Here is a 22,220-nt window from a genome sequence, read left to right on the forward strand (position 1 = left end):
AACAAAGGAAGGCACAGGGAGAAAGTTAGGAATCAAAGTATCAATTCCTGGCATGTTTGCTGTTCTACTTGACCAACCAGTTATAAAGATACGACTTTAAGCTGTCCCTCCTTCGAGCCTCTTAGCAAAGTGGCTGCTAAATAAATTGTGGTACAGTCACATAATGGAAAACAGCATGGCACTTTAAAAGAGTGGCACGTATGCATGAACATGAGATAATCTCAAAAGCGATGCTGAGTGAATAAGGCAAGTTGCATGTAATGAGCTAATTTAAAGTTTTAAAACATGTAAACCAAGACTATCTGTTGTTTATGGATGTGTATCTATGTAGCAAAAGCATAAAGAAATGTATGGGAATGATAAATACTGAATTCAGACAGAGTTTATATCTAGAGAAGAGGCAGGTAAGAAGAAAGGACATTAGGTCAAGGCGGATTATAAAAAGAATCTCCACTGTATCTATTTTATTTATTTCAAATGTATGTGTGCACTACAAAGCTAATGTAGCAATGTTTAATATTTATTAAAGCTAGAGGTGTTCAAAATTTGATTTTACATACCTTCCCAATGTTTCAGATGCTTCCAAATAAAATCTCACAATTGACTGTATTTAAAAATAGAAGAAATGTATACCCAAAGCCTCAGAAGACACAGAGTAATAAGCTCCTTGTTTTAGGAAACAACCTCTTAACTAACAATCCTAATGCATTCCTGGGTCATATAGTTAAAAGATGTATCTGCTGTTCTACCCTTAGCCTTTTTTTTAGCTTTTATTCCCAAGATAGCTCTGCCAGAACTTTCAGAGTATGATTGTAACTGATGAAAATTTCAGATATGTTCTTGTGCTCTTCACACTTTCTAGGAAATTCTCTCAAATGAATTTCATTCAAAAATAGGAACTTTTCAGTAATATCAATAGGATTGGTTGTTACTTTTAGAAGAGCTTGCTAATTGCGATGCTTTCCATTTAAAAAAATGGATACTGTTCCATTCAAAAAAAATAAAACAAAAAAAAACCCTTGATATCCAGGTTGTTCTCTAGGCAGTAAATGGAAAACCATCCAAAATTTTCCTAAAAAAGAAGAGTCCAAAGTCTAAAAATACTTTTCAATAAATAAGGTCCTACCATTGCCATAAAAATGATCATGGAGAGCAAAACTCAGAGGCAAGTAACTACAATTTGTCAACAATTTATCTATATTTACAAGGCAATTTTAAAATTGTATTAATCATTAAACAGGCTTTTGCGATTTCTTAGCCTACTTTAATCACCCTAGTCCATTTATTTAATGGAAACCACAGGTAACAGGGGACAAAATTTTGCTTTTTCCTGTCACACGAGTTAAGTGTTTGGGGGGAGGGAAGGGCTAGCCTGTTATTCCCAAATGATGGATGGAAAAAGAGCTGGAGATGATAGAACTTGGCAAGGCCACTTCAAATCAATGCTACTTTCACTGGTCTCAATAAGAACGCCGGGGATTCAACAGAAACAGTACAGGGAAGGAGGAGGGGACTGTAAGAATTAAGAGTGGGAGGAGAAGCAGTGAGTAAATACATTATGGCAGTTTATTTATCACACAGCTTTTAAAATAATGCTAGCTAAGGCTCTGGAAGACCAGGACAAGAAAGTAAGTCATGGTAAAGGTTGGTATACAAAATTATATGTAAGCATCAATTTCAGCAATACAAAACTAGGAAGAAAATAACACACTGAAACAGAAGTAAGCATTATTATGTGCCAGTACCAATATTATGGGTGCTTTTTCATTCCTTTTCTCTATTTCCCAAATTTTCCACCATGTGATAATACTTTGATAATTTCAAATATTTCAACAGGCCCTTGAATGAAAAGGGAAAAAACTATGCAACCCAGCAACCACTAGGAAATTTTCACTTGCAAAGATAGCAAGAACAACAAATGCACATAACCATTGTAAAACCACCTGTGATCTTCAAAAATAATGTTTAAACTCTACAAAGGACACTAATTGGCTCAAAAGCCTCTTGTCCTATCTGTTACTGGTGAAAAGGTAGGTCAAGTTGATAATGATTTTCAATCAATTACATCTCCTGACTTTTCAACTGGGTGATCTTTGGGAAAGTATTTGGGGCTCTCATGTCACTTCCTACAAACAGTTGTCCAGATATGAAAATTCAGGGGAATCTGAATTTTTCTTCTTGGAAAGCCTATCCTGGATACCAAGCATCAAATATTGCACATTTAAGGTATAAAGGGATAAAGCTATTACCACACCTCAAGGGTGAGGAACACGTAGGAGGGGCAGAACAAGGCATTGTGATCAGCTTCCCTTAGGGTAAGTACATGTTGATAAGACACTACACAAGCCAATAGGATGTGCACTTAAAACAGTGTTAAGCTGAATCCATGTAAAGATATTCAGAGATATATCTGAATATCTGTAAGAAAGGTTTTATGTTAGGCACCTACAGAATTTTCTAAAACCTTAATGTCAAAAAATTAACAACAGAACTCCCCTGGGACCCAGCAATAGTACTGCTAGGAATTTACCCAAGGGATCCAGGAGTGCGGATGCATAGGGGCACATGGACCCCAGTGTTCACAGAAGCACTCTCAACAACAGCCAAACCATGGAAAGAGTCTAAGTGTCCATCAACAGATGAATGGATCAAGAAGATGTGGTTTATCTATACCATGGAATACTACATGGTAATGAGAAAGAATGAAATCTGGCCATGTGTAGCAATATGTTACGCTGAGTGAAATAAGTCAGTCAGAGAAGGACAGATACCATATGTTGGCACGTATAGGTAGATCAGGAGGAGCTTAGTGGAGGACCGTGGGAGAGAAGAAGGGGAAAAATAGTTGGAGAGAGGGAGGGAGGCAAACCATGAGAGACTCTTGAATGCTGAGAACAAACTGAAGACTGATGGGGGTGGGGGAGAGGGGAAGGGGGGTGATGGGCATGGAGGAGGGCACTTGTTGGGATGAGCACTGGGTGTTATATGGAAACCAACTTGACAATAAACTATTAAATTTTTTTTATTAAACAAACAATGGAATTCAGATTTCATACTTCTATTTTCCCTTATTTATGGCAAAGTAATATGCAAGACTGCTCCATTTAGATGGCTTTGTCCATAAGTATTATGTGCATATCCATCCATCCATATATATATACATACAGAGAGACAATGTTCAAAATGTTGAACAACTTACATATATGGTATACTGCAGATGAGGCAGTTTCCAAAAGCAGCCACATATGGGTGACTCTCAGGAATGCCAGCTAGCACACCAGCCAGGAACCACATGGAACCAGATACCTTGTAGCCACCACTGGGAGAAAGGGGAGGTCATGGTCTGATCTTGCCAGGGGAATACTAAAGATAGAGGCCAGTTTGTAGGAGTTAAGGAAAGCTGGTTGAAAGGTTAGCAGGTACCAGGGCACTCCTCTCCAGTGCCAATTCTTGGCTCTTCAGGACCATGGTAGCCAGAGATAACTTGGGAGAATTCAGGACAATGTTTTCTTTCTTTACCTAGTGTATACAAGTATTTACAACCTGTTTTTCTGAAGCATGTCCCCTAAATATCACCTTACTCTTGCATAGTGGCAGTAGCACTCTCTGTCATTCTCACACACACACAGAAGCTCCACTGGCTAGAGCAGAACAAGACCCACCCCAGAGAATATTATGTGGGTTCACACATCTGTATATCTCTATATGTGTATTTATATTTTTATGTTTGTATGTGTTTATCACTCACCAGAAACACTGATCTTCTCTGAAAAATTATCCAGATCCAAATCTCCTAAGTAAATAGAGGCCAGCTGGGACTCTGACTTGAGCCCTTACTCCAATTCTCCATTGGCTTTCACAAAAATGAATGAAATGCCTAGTGGGGGCAGCTATTTACCTACGGTGTCTCAGCTACATGCCCACTCTTTTATTATGTTCTATAATGCTGGGTGTGGGAATCTGAAAACTATATTTCCCAGGCCCAAGTGCCAGTTGGTTTTCTGCCAATAGGAGGCACTAGGCGAACTCAGCAGGTGGCAGAAGGGGAAAAGCTGCTGTGTTTGCTCTCTTTCATTCTCTCTCCTCTTTCTTCTGATGATGCTGCTGGAGTTATCTTCAGCCCCTCTTCCTATTAATTCCCCCCGCTTTGAAATACCTAGTGTGGTTCTGGCTTTCCCAGCTAACACACCAACCCTTCCACAACTGGTGTCAACTCGCTCTTGGGTCTGTTTTCATCAAGCATCAAGGAAGGAACATTTTGTAAGGCCAATTTGAAAATGGACCTACGCCTACATTTTTAAGCTAATCAGTAGTGTGTCCCGCATACTACTGGGGGTTCACACAAAGAGCATCCCCTGCTCTTTTCAAAGACAAAAGTAAGATTGTTGTTCAAAAATACTTTGCTGGGTATCTCAGTTTACCTTGTCAGCCTCAGAGAGGGAAAATTTTTTTTTCTCCAATTCTTTACATTTGCCTCTGAGTTCTTTTCCATTTGCTCTTATCTCCACATGAGCCCAACTCAGTCTTCAACCTTTCTCCTTGACCTTCATCTGATTCGTTACCTAATCTCTATCCTCTTTCCTTTAGCCATTCTGCCTGACGAATCATATCTTCGCTTGCGTCAAATGAAGTAAGCTTTTTCATTTCCAATAGCCTCTCAACACTCAGAGCTTGTATTACCAGAAATTTCTCACAGGCCCTAGAGTAGTCCTTATCTACATGTTTCTCAAAACTGAAAACACAGCCTCATTGTATAACAGCAATACTTTAGTCCCATTGCTATTAACCTCGGTGACACTATTACTGTCTATCACATCAAGCATCCTTTACCTATTTTCAGGTTGGGTTTTATTCATTTCTTCTATCTATTTCTGAACACAAATGTATTTTTATTTCAGTATTTGGATGTTTTTTCATCAACTGTTTTTTAAACTATTAGAAATTCTTGGGTTCAATCGTGTCTACTATGGCAATGAATCAGATGAAAGCCGTTTCTTGACAAAAGATCTTACAAATCTTGGTGTCTAATGGCTTCAGTTCAGACCCTGGAGAAACAAGGAAGCATACCTAACACTGCACCCTGTCTGGCATCTGGATTCAGTGTAAGCACTCAATGCATTCGGTGGGTACTTACATTTTGGGCACTCACCTTAGACAACAGCAGACTGCCAACAAAAGCTGATCAACTAAATATGGTCAGTGAGCCCTCGATGCTATCTTATTTGATTAAAGCCTGAGACTGTTCCATCTGTATAGCCTTTTAAATCAATTTGAGGCACCTGGATACTGCACGAGTCAATTCATAATGACTTTTCCACACCAAAATAACCTATCATAACTATATATTAAAGATGTCCTAATTGAACACCTTATGTTGTGCCAGCGTTGATTATAAATATTCTAAGTATGTTAACTTATCTGATCTTCTTCACAGCAGCCCTATAAGGGAGGGATTATTATTGTCATCTCCACTTCAGTATGAGGAATCTGAGGCACAGAGAGGTTGCATGAGATACCCTAGGTCACACAGGTAGTAAATGGCAGACCAGGGATTTAACTCCAGGCACTTTGATTCCAGGACCCACGTATATACCCACACACCAAAATGCCTCTCACAGTGTTTCATCTACATCTTTGACTTGGAATAGTTGCCAGTCCCACTCAGGCTCTCTAAGGCATTTTGTGCCCTGGGGATGCTCTTCTCAGCAGTGAGAGTTATCATTCTGATCCACAAGTTAAGATAGTTCTCATTCTGATCTACCCCTCATAGGGAACCTACTTATGCAGCAGAACATTATGACAGGCGCTTTTACATTTATATACTTGTCCTTGGAATGTGAGTTCTGCTTGCCTTTCCTGCTCACAGAGCTGGCTCCAAGGACACAGCCTTGATATAGTGATGAGGTGTTGAGAACACCCACACAGTATATGTGACTGAACCTAGTTATGGCCTCTATATAAACTTAAGATTTGGTGGGCAGATGCAGGGATATACTCATCTTGCTGCCCTAGTATGTAAGTCCCCTTGGCTTATTAAACTACCACCTGCCAACCTGGTGTGGCCTGCCTCTTCCTTCAGTTCCCGCCCACTGAGCATGGGGGCTGGTTTCAGATTGCCCCCAGGAAACTTCTGAGGAGCTTGCAAACCCACAGCCAATCACCAAAGGGAAGCTACCTGAAGCTGCACAAGATCAAACGACTAATAAATGGAAAAGGCAGAATCACTCCAAGGCTTGTGCTTTTAATGCCTTGGCAATATGACCTCCCACTCTTTTCTTCCCCCTTCCCCACCGGCTCTGGGAAGCGTCTCCCACCGATTCTTCAAATCTGCTACTCTTCCTCCGGTGCAGGTACCTGACCAGGACCTTGCAGAACCCTTCTCATCACAAGCAGAGCTTTCTAGACCCAGATGTCAGTCCAGGCTCTGATATTCTGTAGAACACTGAGGAAATCACTGAACATCTTTGAGTCTCTACGTCCTTTTCTGCAAAATGGAGAAAAACACCATCTCCTTCATAGGATCACCGTGGAGCTTAAAATATAATGCACAGGAATGTGTCCGGTGCAGCAGTTATTTTTAATGATCATAATAATACTGAGACTGTTCAGCATCAAAACAATGTATAAGACAGGCTGAAGCATAAGCATCTTCCTGCATGGCAATACTTTGGTCAACTGGGTCAATACTTTTGAAGGCTATACCTTGGAGCCCAATGGGGAAACCTGATCATTAAAGCTTTTTCTCACTTCTGAATAATCTTATAAAAGTCTGATATTCATCTACAAAGCTAGGACTGCTTCTGGAATATGTGACTTGTCAAACCACAATTTCAGGGAAGATCTATACCTCAGAACCTTACTTACTTAACAAACTAAAAAACTACTTTTTTAAGAAAATCTATTAAGTGGTAAAAACAGAGAGTTTTGTGAGGAAGAAAAGTTCTTTATCAGAACTATTTACAGGAAAGGAAGTAACACTCCTTGTGATTAGAAGGGTCTGTTATGAATACATCTACTGGAAAATACATGTCCCAAAATATTAGAATACAAAAGAATTATTACTATTCCTCTATCAATAACTTACTGCAAATATACAGTCCAACTCACAATAAATTATAGAGTCATATGTATGTGTACTTAATCTGCCAAAACACTCATAAAGTTTAATGAAGTTAACTCCCAGCAGGCAGATTTATTACTAGTCACTTAATATGAATCAAGCACATAAAGAATGTTTAACAACAAACATCATGCATTTTACATTAGAACACACCCACTAATTGTAAAATACTCAATTTGTTTAATTCTTTCCTTTATGATCAAATCAGACTGAATTCAGGTCCATTTGCTTTATGGTACCCACTCAGCTATGCATTCTTTCTGACATTTCCTTTAATTTGAATCTGTTCTAAATCTTCTTATATGCCTGGCATATTGAGGCTCGTATCTAGCCAAGGAATGAATCAAAAGTTGGTGCTTTCTGGCACTACACGGTTTACGTGCTTGGACTTGGGTTAGTTGAAAGGCACAAGGCCAGAAAAACTTGCCAAAAAACAAAAATACAGTATATTTAGCACTTACTGCTTTGAGGTCTTCATTAACATAAGTGTCATTCATTATAAATTCAGGATACCCAACTTTTGCCAAAACAGCTCTTGCCTATAAAAAGGAAAGAGAAAAATGATGTCAGAGTTTCAGCACTTAAATCATTAATAATCACACAATGTAGGAATGCAACTTTCATCTCCAAACTCTCTTTACTGAGTATTTAGTACAGTATATGCAACCCACTGTGAAATGCAGGGAAAAAAAACACTTTTTTAAAATTTAGTCCCTACCTTCAATATACTAGCAATACAGTAAATGTAGCAAACACATATATAGTAATAAATAAAATGAAGGTTTTAAAAGAAAGAAAATATTGTTATCCAAGTCCAAAGCGAAGACTAATCCCTCATGGGGAAAATGTTTAATGAAGGTGACCAAACTGATCCTTAGAGAATGGTTGGGATTTCAAAATGCAGAAGTGAGGGGTGCTTGGCTGGCTCAGTCGGTTAAGCGTCCAGCTTCAGCTCAGGTCATGATCTCATGGTTTGTGAGTTCAAGCCCCACATCAGGCTCTGTGCTGACAGCTCAGAAGCTCAGGGCCTGCTTCAGATTCTGTCTCCCTCTTCCTCTGCCCCTCCCCCACTCATGGTCTATCTCTGTCTCTCTCTCAAAAATAAACAAACATTTTTTTAAAATGCAGAAGTGTGACAAAGAACATTCCAGAAGAGCAAACAACAGGGGCAATGACAGAGCCCAGGATAGAAGGTCACATGGCATAGAGAGGGGGTATACCTTGCTATAGATGGACTAGAAAGCACTAGGAGGGTGAGAGCAGTAAACAATGCAGGAAAACCGGTTTGGGCCAGTTCACAAAGATTCCTGAATGCCATGCAAAGAGTCTGTATTTTATTTTAGAAATAGGAGAGAACAGGGGTGCCTAGATGGCTCAGTTGGTGAGCTGTCCGACCGGCTCAGGTCATGATCTTACAGTTAGTGAGTTTGAGCCCCATGTCAGGGGTTGATAGCCCAGAGCCCGCTTGGGATTCTCTCTCTTCCTCTCTCTCTCTCTCTCTCTCTCTCTGCCCCTCCCCTGCTCATGCTCTCTCTCTCTTTCTCTCTCAAAAATATATAAAACATTTTTTAAAAGTCAGTAGACAGGAGAGAACTAAATATTTTTAGTAGGAGTAAGACAGGAGGAGACACCCTTCAGCAAGATTATCATGCCACACTGAGAATGATAGTGGCCAGGATCCCTGAAAGACTGGAGGTAGAGAGTCCAGACTAACTTAAGATGTGTCATAACCATCCTTTTGATAGACATACTAATTACTCCCTGTGTTCTGCAGCATAAAAAGAATGAAGGAACGAAAAATCATGTTAGGCACATACAAGGAGTTTGCACAGCAGGGACTGGCAAACCATGGCCCCTAGGCCAAATCTAGTGTCCCCTCTCCTGCCCACCCCCCCTTCCATCTGTTTTTATATAGTTTTACTGGAACACAACCATGCCCACTCATTTACATGTAATCCCTGGCTGCTTCTGCACTACGGAGGCAGAGCTGAGTAGATGGAACAGAAACTCTGTAGCCCACAAAACCTCAAACATTTACTATTCTCCCCTTTATAGAAAAGGTTTGCCAACTCTTGCTCTGAAGAAACTTTACAATCCCATGTGAAAATCTGTCTCTCTCCTCTCCCAGATTCTGGATTTCATAAAAACCAAAGAGTGGCTTACTCAAAGAGTTAGTACATGGTAAGGGATCTGCCCAGATCCCCCTGGGATCCCTTCTATTGCTTCTCCACACCCCTCTCCAGCATCTCATGTTCTTCTTTTCTAGTAGCAGGCACATCAGATCTTAGAAGGCCTGCCCTAGGGCTAGTGGAGCCAATGGCCCGCATTCAAAACAGTTCCTTCTTGGGACTTCATCTACCTTCAGATCCCATCCCCACTCTCTCCCACCCCAGCGGCTTTGAGCCAATGACTGGCTGTAGGAGAAGTAGGAAAGCCCAGCTGTTTTGCCTCAATTTGGGACAAACTGTGAGGTCCGATTTGCACTCCAGAGTTCCCCTAAACTTCCCTTAAAATCACACTCTTGGCTGTCTCTCGCTCTTCTCTGGCTAGCTTCCCCCATTCCCTCAGTGGTTTCTCTTGGGAACACTTGCAGAATAAATCCTAAATACCATGCCCCCAAATCCTCATCTCCAGCTTTGCCACCAGAAGACCCAACACTAGACACCAGGCAACACCAAACACACTGGTTTTATTCAAGCACAGCAAAATCAATGACCTTTGCACATTGCTCTTGGTAATGAGTTGTTTTCCTTTAGTCCCTTGCAATTTTCCTCACCCAAGAAATAAATACAATAAGATAATACATTTTCCTTATCTTCCTTCAGATAATTCAGATATTAAATATCAGAAGAAACCTGAAACTCATGACTCAAAGGATTTTACAAGTGCCACAGGACACAGTCATAAGGGGTTTTGCTGTCCCAGCCTCAAATATACCACAGATCAAATTCTGCCTTCAAATTCCTGTGAGTTACACTGAAAGCCTGATGTGAACTAGAGAACAAATAACTAGAGGTTACAACTTTCCCCCAACACCACACAATGCCTCTTCTGCCTGTAAATTCCCTTGTTTCAAGACCGTTGTACTATTTCTCTCATGGCATTTAAGTCCTTATTGCATTTTATGAGCTCACCACTAGTCACATGAGTAACACAGAGCAAATAAAGAGCTCCAGATAGTTTCCCCAAAAGTGAAGAGATGTATAAGCTGAGTCATCTACAATCGTTTTCTGAATATTGGTCTTCCTGGAGCATGCTGATGAATTATGCATTGTTTTTCAAACCTCACGCTCTGGGACCCCCACTGCACTATGGAGCTTCACGGAATATATTACCTTCTACACTGTACATGCAGGTCACTGAATCCTTTATTTTTTATTTAGCAATACCAAGACCTGAAGAGAGCCAGAAGAGAAATAGAAAGAATCTGTAATTCATCTCCCAAGGACACATAGATAGAATAAGATAATAAGAATAGTACCAACACTGCCAACAGCTGAACAGAGTGCTCTTCTTCCCAGAATGTGCCCTTTATGTATGCCTCCATTCAAGTTCAAACAGTCCCTCTGTCAGATGGTCTGTCATCAGTTCCACATCATCCTACCCCACCCCATTCGACATTCTTCGCTGAGAAGCTTCAGAAGTCCATCTCCAGAAATCCCATGGAGCATGGCTCCACACTAGAATCTGCCACTGAGAAGCACTTATAGTACAATGGAAAGGCAGAAGGAGACACTATTCACTTCCATTGGAAGCTATAGGCAGACAGAGAGGCATCTGCAGACGGCAGACAGAGAAGTGGGCCAGCAGTTTCTAGGCAGTCTCCTGTGTGAGGGCAGTAGTTCACTAGGAGATTGTGGCCTTTGCTCTCCAGCCTTCCCAATGGTTGCAGAAACTTCCAATTCCCTGTATTATACATCTTCCTGCTTGATATACTTAGAAGGGTATTCATGTTCCTGCATGAACTCTGATATACCCTTTAAGGCAAACAGTGATTATGTCACTTTTTAAGTTTTCATGAATAAGATAAATGAACACCGACAGCTTGATGGCTTGCTAAAGGACAAAGTATGGTGAGACAGGCATGAAATTAATTACCCCATGGGTTGGTTACATGGATAAGAAGGAAAGGCAAATCTTACCGCAAATACTGAGAGAACAGTGGTATAAACAGATAACAGACTACATATTATGTTCAGCAAGGAATATTTCCTAGGCTGATTGTGGCTGATCAGAAACTCCAGAGTTTTCTGTAACCATCCATTCCTTATTCACATAAATTTTTGGAAAGGGATTGCTGCACGTGACAACCAAATGTCCTTCCTCAATGGAGTAGGCTCGAGCCACGGCTGATCTTCACTACCTTTGTGAGGCTGGGCAAAGTACTTACTTTTCTGAAGCAAATACTGCCTACTGTCTACTAAATATCCATTCTCCTTTCCTTCTCTTAGTATCAGACCCCAATTCTGCTCAGGGTGACAAAGGAACAAACAAAAAAATAGCTGTGTCATCTAGCTTCCTTTGCAGAATTGGCTGTGGAATGAGATTCTGGCCAATGGCCGCATTCTACTTCCAGGAGTCCATTTTTAAAAAGGACAGATTTGGCTGGTATGTGTTTTCTGCCTTTGGTCGAGGGTTTCCAGATCTCAGCCCTACTGACATTTTTGAGCCAGATAATTATTGCTGTGGAAGGTGTCCTGTACACTGTAGGATGTTTAACAGCATCATTGGCTTCTTCTACACACTAGATGCCAGTATAAACACCCAACGCCAAATCTGGACAATCAAAATTGTCTCCAGTTATTTCCAAATGTTCCCTAGAGGAAAAAGTGCCCTGAAGTGAGAACTATTGCTTTAGCTTTCCCTCTTCTTCTTTCCTATAATGCTGATGCAATGCCGGAGGTAGAGCAGCCATCTTGTAATCACAAGGCATGAAACATGAGGAAGAAATCTGCATGCTAAAGACGTTAGAATGAAGAGTTGATGGCATCTGGAGCCCATCATATCAGCCCTGAACTGCCTACTTCTCCCCTCTACCACATAAGGAAAGTAAACTCCTTATTTGTTTAAGGCATGGTATGCCATGTTTTCCATTAGCTGTAGCTGAATGTAACCCATTTAATACACTCTCATCAGATGCAGTCTAAGAAAAACATAGGACCTACTTCAGAGGGTCGCCTGCAAGGATTCAGAATGACACAGCCTGTAAAGCAAATTTTTATGCCTTGGTCCCGAGTCCATGATGAATAAATGCTAACTGCAGACTCCAAACAGAAAGTAGCAACATGACTTCTTCCAAGGATTTGGAGTAACTGCTGTGCACTTGTTTAGAGGGTCCTTCAGGTGAGTCCAGACCAGATCACACTCTCTTTTTTTAATGTTTATTTATTTTTCAGAGAGAAAGAGAGACAAAGCACAAGTGGGGAAGGGGCAGAGAGAGAGAGAGGGAAACACAGAATCCAAAGCAGGTTCCAGGCTCTGCACTGACAGCAGAAAGCCTGACACAGGGCTCAAACTCTTGAGGCATGAGATCATGACCTGAGCCGAAGTTGGACGCTCAACCAACTGAGCCATCCAGGTGCCCCAATCACACTCTAAACCAAATGCCTGAACTCCCCTGAGGAAAACTGGCACTGTCCTGAATCTGAGGTCCAGTTTCAGAGGGCCAGGCAAAGTGGTGAGACATAACAACTGTTGGAGCAACCTGGTAATCAATGTGGAGACACATGTGCCCATGAGATTCTTGGAGCATGGCAGAAGGTTTCCCAAACAAAGCCAAACTCTATTCATGAGCCAAGGTTCAGAACCCAAGCTATTCACACCTCCAAAAAACTCTGAGGACTCTTTTGAGGGCCACTGTTCACAAACCTTCGAAAATGGGCACAAGCAACACTAAGAAAGCTAATTCTAGAAAAGATCAAAGAAAAAGGTTGCCTTTAGTATTTGCATATTGGTTTCTGCCTCCCTCTCCTTTCTGTCTCCTGTATTCATTCCTCCCAACATCTAGCAGGCCCTGGGGGTGTTCATACCATTTGCTCCCTGACCATACCCAAACTGGCCTCTTCTTGGCAATGCACTGGCTCCAAAGTCATCTCCCCCTTCACTCTTCATTCATCAAAAGTGTCATTCCCTCAAGGCAGCTAATCCATTAGCTGTCACTGAGGCCTCAAACTAATTTGTAATAAAATGTGAGTGACTAATAGCAATCTAATGTATTAACCCTGAAGAAAGATCTGTATTTAAAAGAGTACTTCATTAACCAAAGGGATAAATCCAATTTTAAAGGAGGTTTTTAGAGCTAAGGGAACCTTCTTTCTGCTACTACTCAAATTAAGCCAATGGCCTATTCCATTGTAATCACCATTGTGTTCCCCACACACAGCACAATGGCAAGCACGTAGCAAGTGATCAATGCACAATAAATATTGATTTGTATAATGAGTAATTTGGTTGATAAACCACTCTGACCAATGTCAACAATAGTTTCAGAAAATATGAAAGGTTACAGTCTACCACATGACATTTAAGGCTGCTAATACCAAGGCACATTTCCATATTAACTGATCTTACCATAGAAGGAAAAAAGTGGGGGAAAAAGAGACTGTGTGAGAACCAAGGGAACTTTCTGGAAAATGGAGCAATGTTTATAATCCATTGGAATTGACTCCTAAGGACAACCAAAACTGTCTTAATATAAGCTGTTACACAAGCAACAAATAACTTGTTGAGAAAGTACGCTAAGCTCAGGAGTTTCCTTGGTTAAAGAAACTTACAAATATATAAATGATCCATGGTCTCACCGTATTTGCATAATGAAACTGAGGAAAAACATTCTACGACAACTTGCCATTACTGCCACTACAAAGTAACAGCACTGTCTTAATTTTCTGAACCTCTCAGTTTCTCATCTGTAAAATGTGGATAAATTTACTTCTAATACAAATACAGTAAAACAGAGAGTTGATAAGTATTTGGATAATAAAGGCACTGGGAAAGGAAAAGTTCAATCACCTAGATCAAGGGTAAGCAAACTTCACCTGTAAATGACCAAATAGTAAATACTCTCAGTTTTGCCAGCCATATGGTCTTTACTGCTACTCCACTCTGCTGTTGTACCCAGGAAAGCAGCTGTAGATGACACATAAATGAACGGCTGTGTCTGTGTTCTACTAAAACTTGAATCTCATATAACTTTTATGCATCATGATATATTCTTATTTTGATTTCTTTAAACCATCTGAAAATGTTAAATTCATTCTTAGCTTGTGGGCCATACAAAAATAAGCAGCATGCCAAACACAGCCCAAGAGCCATAGTTTGCTGGGGTGACATAGACACTTCAGTGCAAGTGGATTGTTCATTGAGTTGCCTCCACTGGTGGCACAGGGCCTAGTACACAGTAAGTGCTCAACAATGCCAGCCCAACTGATTTACACTGAGCAGTGCAGGGAAGTCCATGTGTATGTGCATCTGCAGGCATTTTTAGCTACTTTTTATTTTGTTTTGCTCTTTGCTATCACTAACATGTACATACAACAAATCTTAATTGCTTAGGAGTTTATTTCTTGCCCTAAAGTCTAAGGGCTAGAGTTCTAAAAAGTTACAATTAATCCCGTGGAGACAACAGAGAGTTCATAAAGTGAGGATTATTTCATTGAGAGACAGAGAATAACTACCACAGATGACCTCAGAAAAACAAGGAACATCGGAAATTTAAAACACAATGCGATTTAAACACTCAAGTCACCCCTCTTTCCCAGAATTTTCCACAAGGTACGCTACAATGTGACAGCGCTGGTGGGAAGAACAGAAGAAAACATAATTCAGCTTTACTTGGCTGTGACGATGAAGCAGTGTCTAATTTTGACACAGATGACCAAGCTGATTTAAAGACTGGTCAGGAGAATTGCTTTACTCCTGATTTTTCAAAGCCATTTAGTATTAAGCTGATTGGCAGAAAGCGAGATGAAAAGCTCTTTTGTTTTAATCCCCACCGACTTGGCTGTTTAGGAGAGTCAGGTAAATTCTCCGACGTCTTGCATGTATTACATCAAAGGGATCACTTTAATCACTTAATTAAACAGCTTTGTGTTTCTGCTTCCTAGTTAAGTCTCTTAGCACATTTTTTTTCTTTTTTATTAATTTAACCAACTTAAGAAAAAAAGGAAACTGATGATCAATTGCCCTTTTACAAACAATTTAGAGCACGACTTTTTCAAGCCTTGCAATGGCTTTGAAAGCTTCCGTCAGGCTTAACCACACTGATGCCTCATTTTCTCTGATGAGTCCTGTAATAACTATTAAACATCAATCACAATTCTGGGCTTTAAGCATCTGAAAGTTCAGGAGACTGTACATGAATTACACTATCCTTCAAAACAATGGCAGTTTTCATAATACCAAACAAATGATGGACTACTGTAGATGCCTTGGCTGAAGATATTATCCTAAACAGAGCTGATGGTATTGAAGAAAATTAGCCTGGGGAACAGGCTTTAATATCCTCTGGGGCTATCTGGATCCCACAAATAATAACAATGCATTTATCTGAAAAATCAAATTTTATCTTCTCAGTAAGGATGGCACTGATTTATTAAGAGTCTTGGAAAACTTGAATTCTGCAAATTGCTTTTGGGTGTGGTTCACACGCTCACGCATCATGCTGGGGTGGAAGATAAGTTAAGCCTCCCCTAAATCAGAGGGCTTTTGTAAGTGCAAGTCACAGTTGTGACTTTACAAAAGCTGGAAACCAGGAATGCTCAGATTTCAGCTCTTCCATCCTAAACCTTGCCCGAGTCATGTCCCTGTATAGCAGACAATCCTCATTTCTCGCCAAACATGGACAACAGTCTAGGAAGCGTTCCAAATCACAAACCAGCTCCATCCATCCCTCCTCTTTTCTTGAAACTCCAACTCAATGTGTCTTGGAGGTGGACAGTTTTTCCAGGCTGAAAAAGGAAAACTACGCAGGCACGGGTAGCTATAGTTGAGCCAAACTGGCGCTGAACATTTCCCTGGTGCCTTTGCGATGGTCCCCTCACTTGGATGAGTATTGCACCCAACAGAGTTAAAGAAAGAAACCAACATTTGGGTTTTCTTAGTAAATAAATGGAGCAGGGAACAGCGATAGAGTTAAGAACCCCAGGGGCGCCTGGGTGGCTCAGTCGGTTAAGTGTCCGACTTCGGCTCAGGTCACGATCTCGCGGTTCGTGGGTTCGAGCCCCGCGTCGGGCTCTGTGCTGACAGCTAGCTCAGAGCCAGGAGCCTGCTTCGGATTCTTTGTCTCCCTCTCTCTCTGACCCTCCCCTGCTCAGGCTGCCTCTCTCTCTCTCTCAGAAATAAATAAAACGTTAAAAAAAAAAAAGAAACCCAAACTATCCTAGGATTAATCCATTAAACAACATATCCCCCTGAGTGTAGGTAGGGGCAATATTACCTTAAAAACAGAGGAAAGTCTCATATACTCCCTTTAAAACTGAATAGGAGAGTGACCAGATCATAACGTTTTTTTTTTTAATCAACGTCTTTTTATGACTTTCAATCACATATAGTCAATTGTTCACAAACTTTTTGCAAACACCCAAAAGCTGCTAAACCCAAAAGCTGCTTCAATTAGCTAAACCCAGTTATCCAGACAGAGCCAAAAGTCCAAGAGCTGGAACAGTCCTATATATTATTTAGGCTTTTATATGGGCCAAAGTCAATAATATTTTTCTCTGTCACCCACACAGGGCTCTACACCAGTTCAGCAACTACAGTCCACAGGTCAAAGCCAGTCCACCACCTGTGTTTGTAAATGGTTTTCCAGGAACATGGTTAAGGGGTGCAGAATATGCCACTGTGGCCTAAGAATTCTTCTGAACTAAAGGCATTTGAGAATCAACAGATGCAGGAAGAGGCTTTCTCTACACTCCCCTTATGTGCTTAAAAGCAGACCCTTCCAGAAGAATTCCACTGTCATAAATCTCCCTCAAGGGAGGCTTTCTATAGAGGGAATGACTCCTATAACCAGAGATGAGAAATTGCATAAACAGACCTTACTAAAACAAACTTTACTTTCTATTAGTTTCCCCCATATATTTCTCAGTCATTTCCCACCATTTACTTCCACTTGAAATCCTAATCAATTCCCCTTAAAATGGTATATAAGCCCCAAATTTTCAATGGGGTTCTCTGACCTACATTTTCTATGAGCTCCCACCTACTTAAGGGAATAAAATTTACTTTTTTTTTTTTTTTTTTGCTAATCTGTCTTTCTTTTGTCAGTTTAGTTCACGGGCCTCCAAACACAGGACCTCAAAGGGTAGAGGACAAGTTCTTCCTCTCCAGCAACAGCGACACTTGTTTGTTTATATGTCTATGTCCACTCTTGTGCTCCAGATGCAAAGCTGAGTAACCACAAAAGAGACTACAGGGCCTGTAAAATATTTACTTTTGAGCTCTTTGCAGAAGTAGTGTGCCAGTACCTCTTCAAGGTAAAAGGTTCCAAGGTTTTTCAAAACTAATAGTAAAGATAGCAAGGGGAAGATAAGGAACAAAGATTAAGTTTTTGAACAGTGTCATCAAGATATAAACATCTGACTCAACTTATAAGGCTTCATGTTTTGTTGAGTTAAATACTTGAATTTTAAAACAGAACCATCATAAAAATATTAACCAGAAGCAAGAATTAATACCATGGAAAAATCAATGTGCTTCTGGAGGAAAAGAAAAACTGCATGGAAATTATTAAAAATCACTTCCAAATGTCAAGATTCAAAGGGCTTAGAAATGCACAGGCAGCATCCAGTCCCTAACATGTAACATTTCTCGGGTAAATTTAATCAGCTATGTAATCCTCCTTCCTTCAATTGTTAAATTACTTATTTAAATACAAGGCAATGGGGCACCTGGGTGGCTCAGTCGGTTAAGCGCCCGACTTTGGCTCAGGTCATGATCTCATGGTTCGTGGGTTTGAGCCCCGCGTCCGGCTCTCTGCTGACAGCTCAGAGCCTGCAGCCTGATTTGGATTCTGTGTCTCCCTCTCTCTCTGACCCTCCCCTGCTCGCACGCTCTCTCTCTCTCGCTCTCTCTCAGAAATAAATAAAACATTAAAAATTTTTAAATGCAAGGCAAGGTGGAGATTAACTTAAAGAAACATATCCCACTCTCTGATCAAGACTGCAATTGAGTGGGTATTGTGGTCATTCTTTTTTTTTAATATTTGTTTATTTTTGAGAGGGAGCATGAGGGGGTAGGGGCAGACAGAGGGGTGACAGAGGATATGAAGCAGGCTCTGTGCTGACAGCAGAGAGCCATGCAGGGCTTGAACCCCTGAACCATGAAATCATGACCTGAGCCAAAATCAGATGCTTAACCAACTAAGCCACCCACGCGCCCCTGTGGTCATTCTTTCTTTCCATTAAGGTTTACCTCTGACATAAACAATTCTCTACTAGCCTAAAAAACTTTTCACCTCCCTCCCTCATAATGTGGGGGCAAAGATCATATGAGATAACCTTGCTGAATGATTAAATGAGGCCAGTGTGAATTGTCACATGGTTTTTCTACAAAAGAAGGATGCTGGAGGACCAATGCTCATACATACGGCTTGCTCCTTTGACACTGTAGCCCTCTAGTTCAGGGCTTCTCAAAGCTCTACTTTTAAAGTGGCAGCAGCAGCAGCACTTGAGAGCTTGTTAAGAACGCAAAAATTCATGGACCCATCTCAGACATACTAAGGCAGAACATCTCAGGGCTGCAACCCAGGAACCTGCATTATAACAAACCTTACCTCGAGGCAGAGCTTCTCAGCATTGGCACTAATGACACTTGGGCCAGACGATTCTCATCTGTGGGGGTCTGTCCTACACACCGTGAGATGTTTAGCAGCATCCCTGGTCTCAAGCTACTAGATGTCAGTAACTCTCCCCTTCTCCACATCACAGTTGTGACCAAAACTGTCCCCAGACCTTGCCAAATGTTCCCCATGGGTACAATGTCATGCAGGGTTAAGAAGCAGTATGGTAAGGGATTCTCCTGCAAGCTCAACTTTGTGCTAGATTGCTAGATGCTATACGTTGTGATACCTGCCAAGGCTTCTATATGCACTTGTGTGTGAGAAGCCTGCCATTGCACTGTCCATCCATAAGACAAGGGTTCATCCCTGCTTCAATATTGCTTAGGCATCCCACTGGTCACCACCACTCTTACACCAACAGGAGTACTTTATGGAGAAGGCATCAGGCTCTCTCCCAACAATTTCCGACTATGCCTCGGACACCTGTAGTTCTACCCAAAGGCCAGTGCCACCTAAATCCCAGTACGACAGAGGCAAACAACTGATCAACCATCGGAAAATGCTTTACAATGACAAGTCATAATACAAATGAACCCCAAGATCTCAGAGATGTTTAAATTAAAAGTTCTAGTAACTTTTCTCTCAGTAACTTGGCAAATCTATTTCAAGTACTTTGAAGCATCTAAAAAGCCACGTTGATACAATTACAGTTCACTGAAAAATTAGCATGCAATCCAGTTTGAAAGCTAAAATCAGTCATAGCAGGGTAATATTCCATTTAATTATAAAGATTAATTCAACCTTCATTCATTTGTGCGTGTGTCGGGTCTTTTCATTTTTCAAATAACACCCGAGATTCAAATACCATCTGGTAGAATTGCCACAGGAGCGTCAGTAGCATCTATTAGAGTTGCAGATTTCACTTCAAAGTAGGACTGATAAAAGGACAAGGGGAAGGAAAGAAAAGACAGAGGTGGAAACAACTGTAGCCCTCAGTCTCCATTGTCCCAGGCCATGACACCTGCATAAATGGTCCCAAATTACAAGTCCTCTTTTCTTTCTTTTCTGCAACAGCCACGCAAAGATTCAAACAGTGTTGGGAATAACAGTGCAAAATCGAATTATGACATCCTCCATGTTTTTCAAAATACATGCTACAATTTCCTTAAAATTTGGCCACAGGCATATGGTGATTAAGACTGACCACTTTCTTCATCATGACATCCATTCAATATTCAGCCTTCTTTGGAATGATTAGTAATTGCTAAACAAGTGCTAAACAGATTGGAAAACATCTTCCTAACTTTTGATTAAGCTATAACATACGCAAAGGACACAAATATTAAGTGTACAAATCAAAAACATTTTAAATGCACACACAGGCCTGTGTTAGTAGCTCCAAGATAAGATTTAAAACAATTATAAGCACCCAGAAGTCTCATTTTAGTGCCCTGCCAATCAATAATTCCTCTACCCCCAAGATAATCATCATTCTGACCTCTATCTCCACAAATTAGTTTTGCCTGTTCTTAAACTTCCAAAAAAAATGTGTATTCTTGGTGTCTGGCTTCTTCCACTCAACAGTACATCTGTGAAATTCATCCATGCTGTTGTGTATAGGAGTTGAGATACAGATTTTAATAAATTGCATTCCTGTCCTCAAGGTGCTCACAGTTGATCATATACGGAGAACAAAATGCAAAAAGAAGGAAGGAAGGAAAGGAGGGAGGGAGGGAGGGAGGGAGAGAGGATGGGAAAGGGGAAAGGGAAAGAGGAAGGGAAAGGGGAAAGGAAAACACTACAAGAATGTAGAAGATGGAATGGAAACAGATGGGAAGAGAAGAACTTTGTGAAAAGGTCATCTTCAAAGAGGAGATCTCAGAGCCAAAATGAATTAGTAACAATAAAAATAACAGTTTAAATAATAACAAACTAATGCTCTTTGCTGAGTCCCAACAATGAACCAGGTACTAGGCTAAATGCTTCATTTCTTCATCAGATGTAAATTTTACCTCAACTCTACCAGGAAGGTACAGAGCATTCCCATGTCACAGTTCAGGCAGCTGAGACTCAGAAAAGGTAACTAACTCTCCCCAGGTCCTGAAGACATTTAAGGGCCAAAACTAGCTTCTCAGCCCAGATTCATTTAGCTTTAATTAGACTTCAAAAGCCCATATTTTCCCAATATACACCATCTTTTGAGGATGTAAACTAATACTCTATTATGTAAATATTATTCATTTTTATAAATCCAAATGAACTAAATAATGTGTATTGTATGGATGGACCACTTTTGTACCTATAACCATATTCAACTTTCCCAGACAAAAAACTTTTTTCAGCTGTAAGAATGACAAGATGCATGTAGACAGAGTTTAAAGCATACTTTTAAGAAGTTTCCAGGGCACCTGGGTGGCTCAGTAGGTTAAGCACTCAACTCTTGATTTTGGCTCAAGTCATGATCTCACGGGTCATGAGACTGAGCCCTGTGTCAGGCTCTGCGCTGGCAGCATGGAGCCTGCTTGGGACCCTTTCTCTCCCTCTCTCTCTGCCTGCCTCTCTCTGTCCCTCTCAATAAATAAACAAACATTAAAAGAAAAGAAGTCCCCACAAGTGCCCTCAGCATTCAAGAGTCTCTCATGGTTTGCCTCCCTCCCTCCCCCCAACTATTTTTGCCACTTCTTCTCCTCCACGTAAGTTCCTCCTAATCCTCTTATATGTGCAAACATGTGGTAGCTGTCCTCTGCCTGACTTATTTCACTCAGCATAACACCCTCAAGGTCCATCCATGTTGCTACACATGGCCAGATTTCATTCTTTCTCATTGCCATGTAGTATTCCATTGTATAGATAAACCACATCTTCTTGATCCATTCGTCCTCTGATGGACACTTAGGCTCTTTCCATGGTTGGCTATTGTTGAGAGTGCTGCTATGAACACTGGGGTCCACGTGCCCCTATGCATCCGCACTCCTGTATCCCTTGGGTAAATTCCCAGCAGTGCTATTGCTGGGTCATAGGGGAGTTCTATTGCTCATTTTTTGAGGAACCTCCACACTGTTTTCCAGAGGGACTGCACCAGTTTACATTCCCACCAACAGTGTAGGAGGGTGCCCGTTTCTCCACGTCCTCGCCAGCATCTAAAGTCCTCTGATTTGATCATTTTCGCCACTCTGACTGGCATGAGGTGGTATCTCAGTGTGGTTTTGATTTCTCTTTCCCTGATGAGGAGGGATGCTGAGCATTGTCACTTGTGGGGACGAGCACTGGGTGTTATATGGAAACCAACTTGACAATAAACTATTAAAAAATTTTAAAAAA

The 22,220-nt window shown here is 40.9% G+C and overlaps 1 protein-coding gene across 1 annotated transcript in view; it reads right to left on the reverse strand.

Moving 5' to 3' along the window:
* Positions 1 to 22,220, reverse strand: part of PHEX (phosphate regulating endopeptidase homolog X-linked) — a gene marked incomplete at its 5' end in the record, with an annotated part of 120,443 nt that overhangs the window by 76,616 nt on the left and 21,607 nt on the right. The window contains one exon of the mRNA XM_039222728.1: positions 7,582 to 7,659. Coding sequence (XP_039078659.1) covers positions 7,582 to 7,659 — 78 coding nt within the window. The remainder of the gene's footprint in view (positions 1 to 7,581; positions 7,660 to 22,220) is intronic.

The sequence above is a fragment of the Hyaena hyaena genome, unplaced genomic scaffold (assembly GCF_003009895.1).
Source record: "Hyaena hyaena isolate Hyena2069 unplaced genomic scaffold, ASM300989v1 scaffold_1182, whole genome shotgun sequence".
Classification (NCBI taxonomy): domain Eukaryota; kingdom Metazoa; phylum Chordata; class Mammalia; order Carnivora; family Hyaenidae; genus Hyaena; species Hyaena hyaena.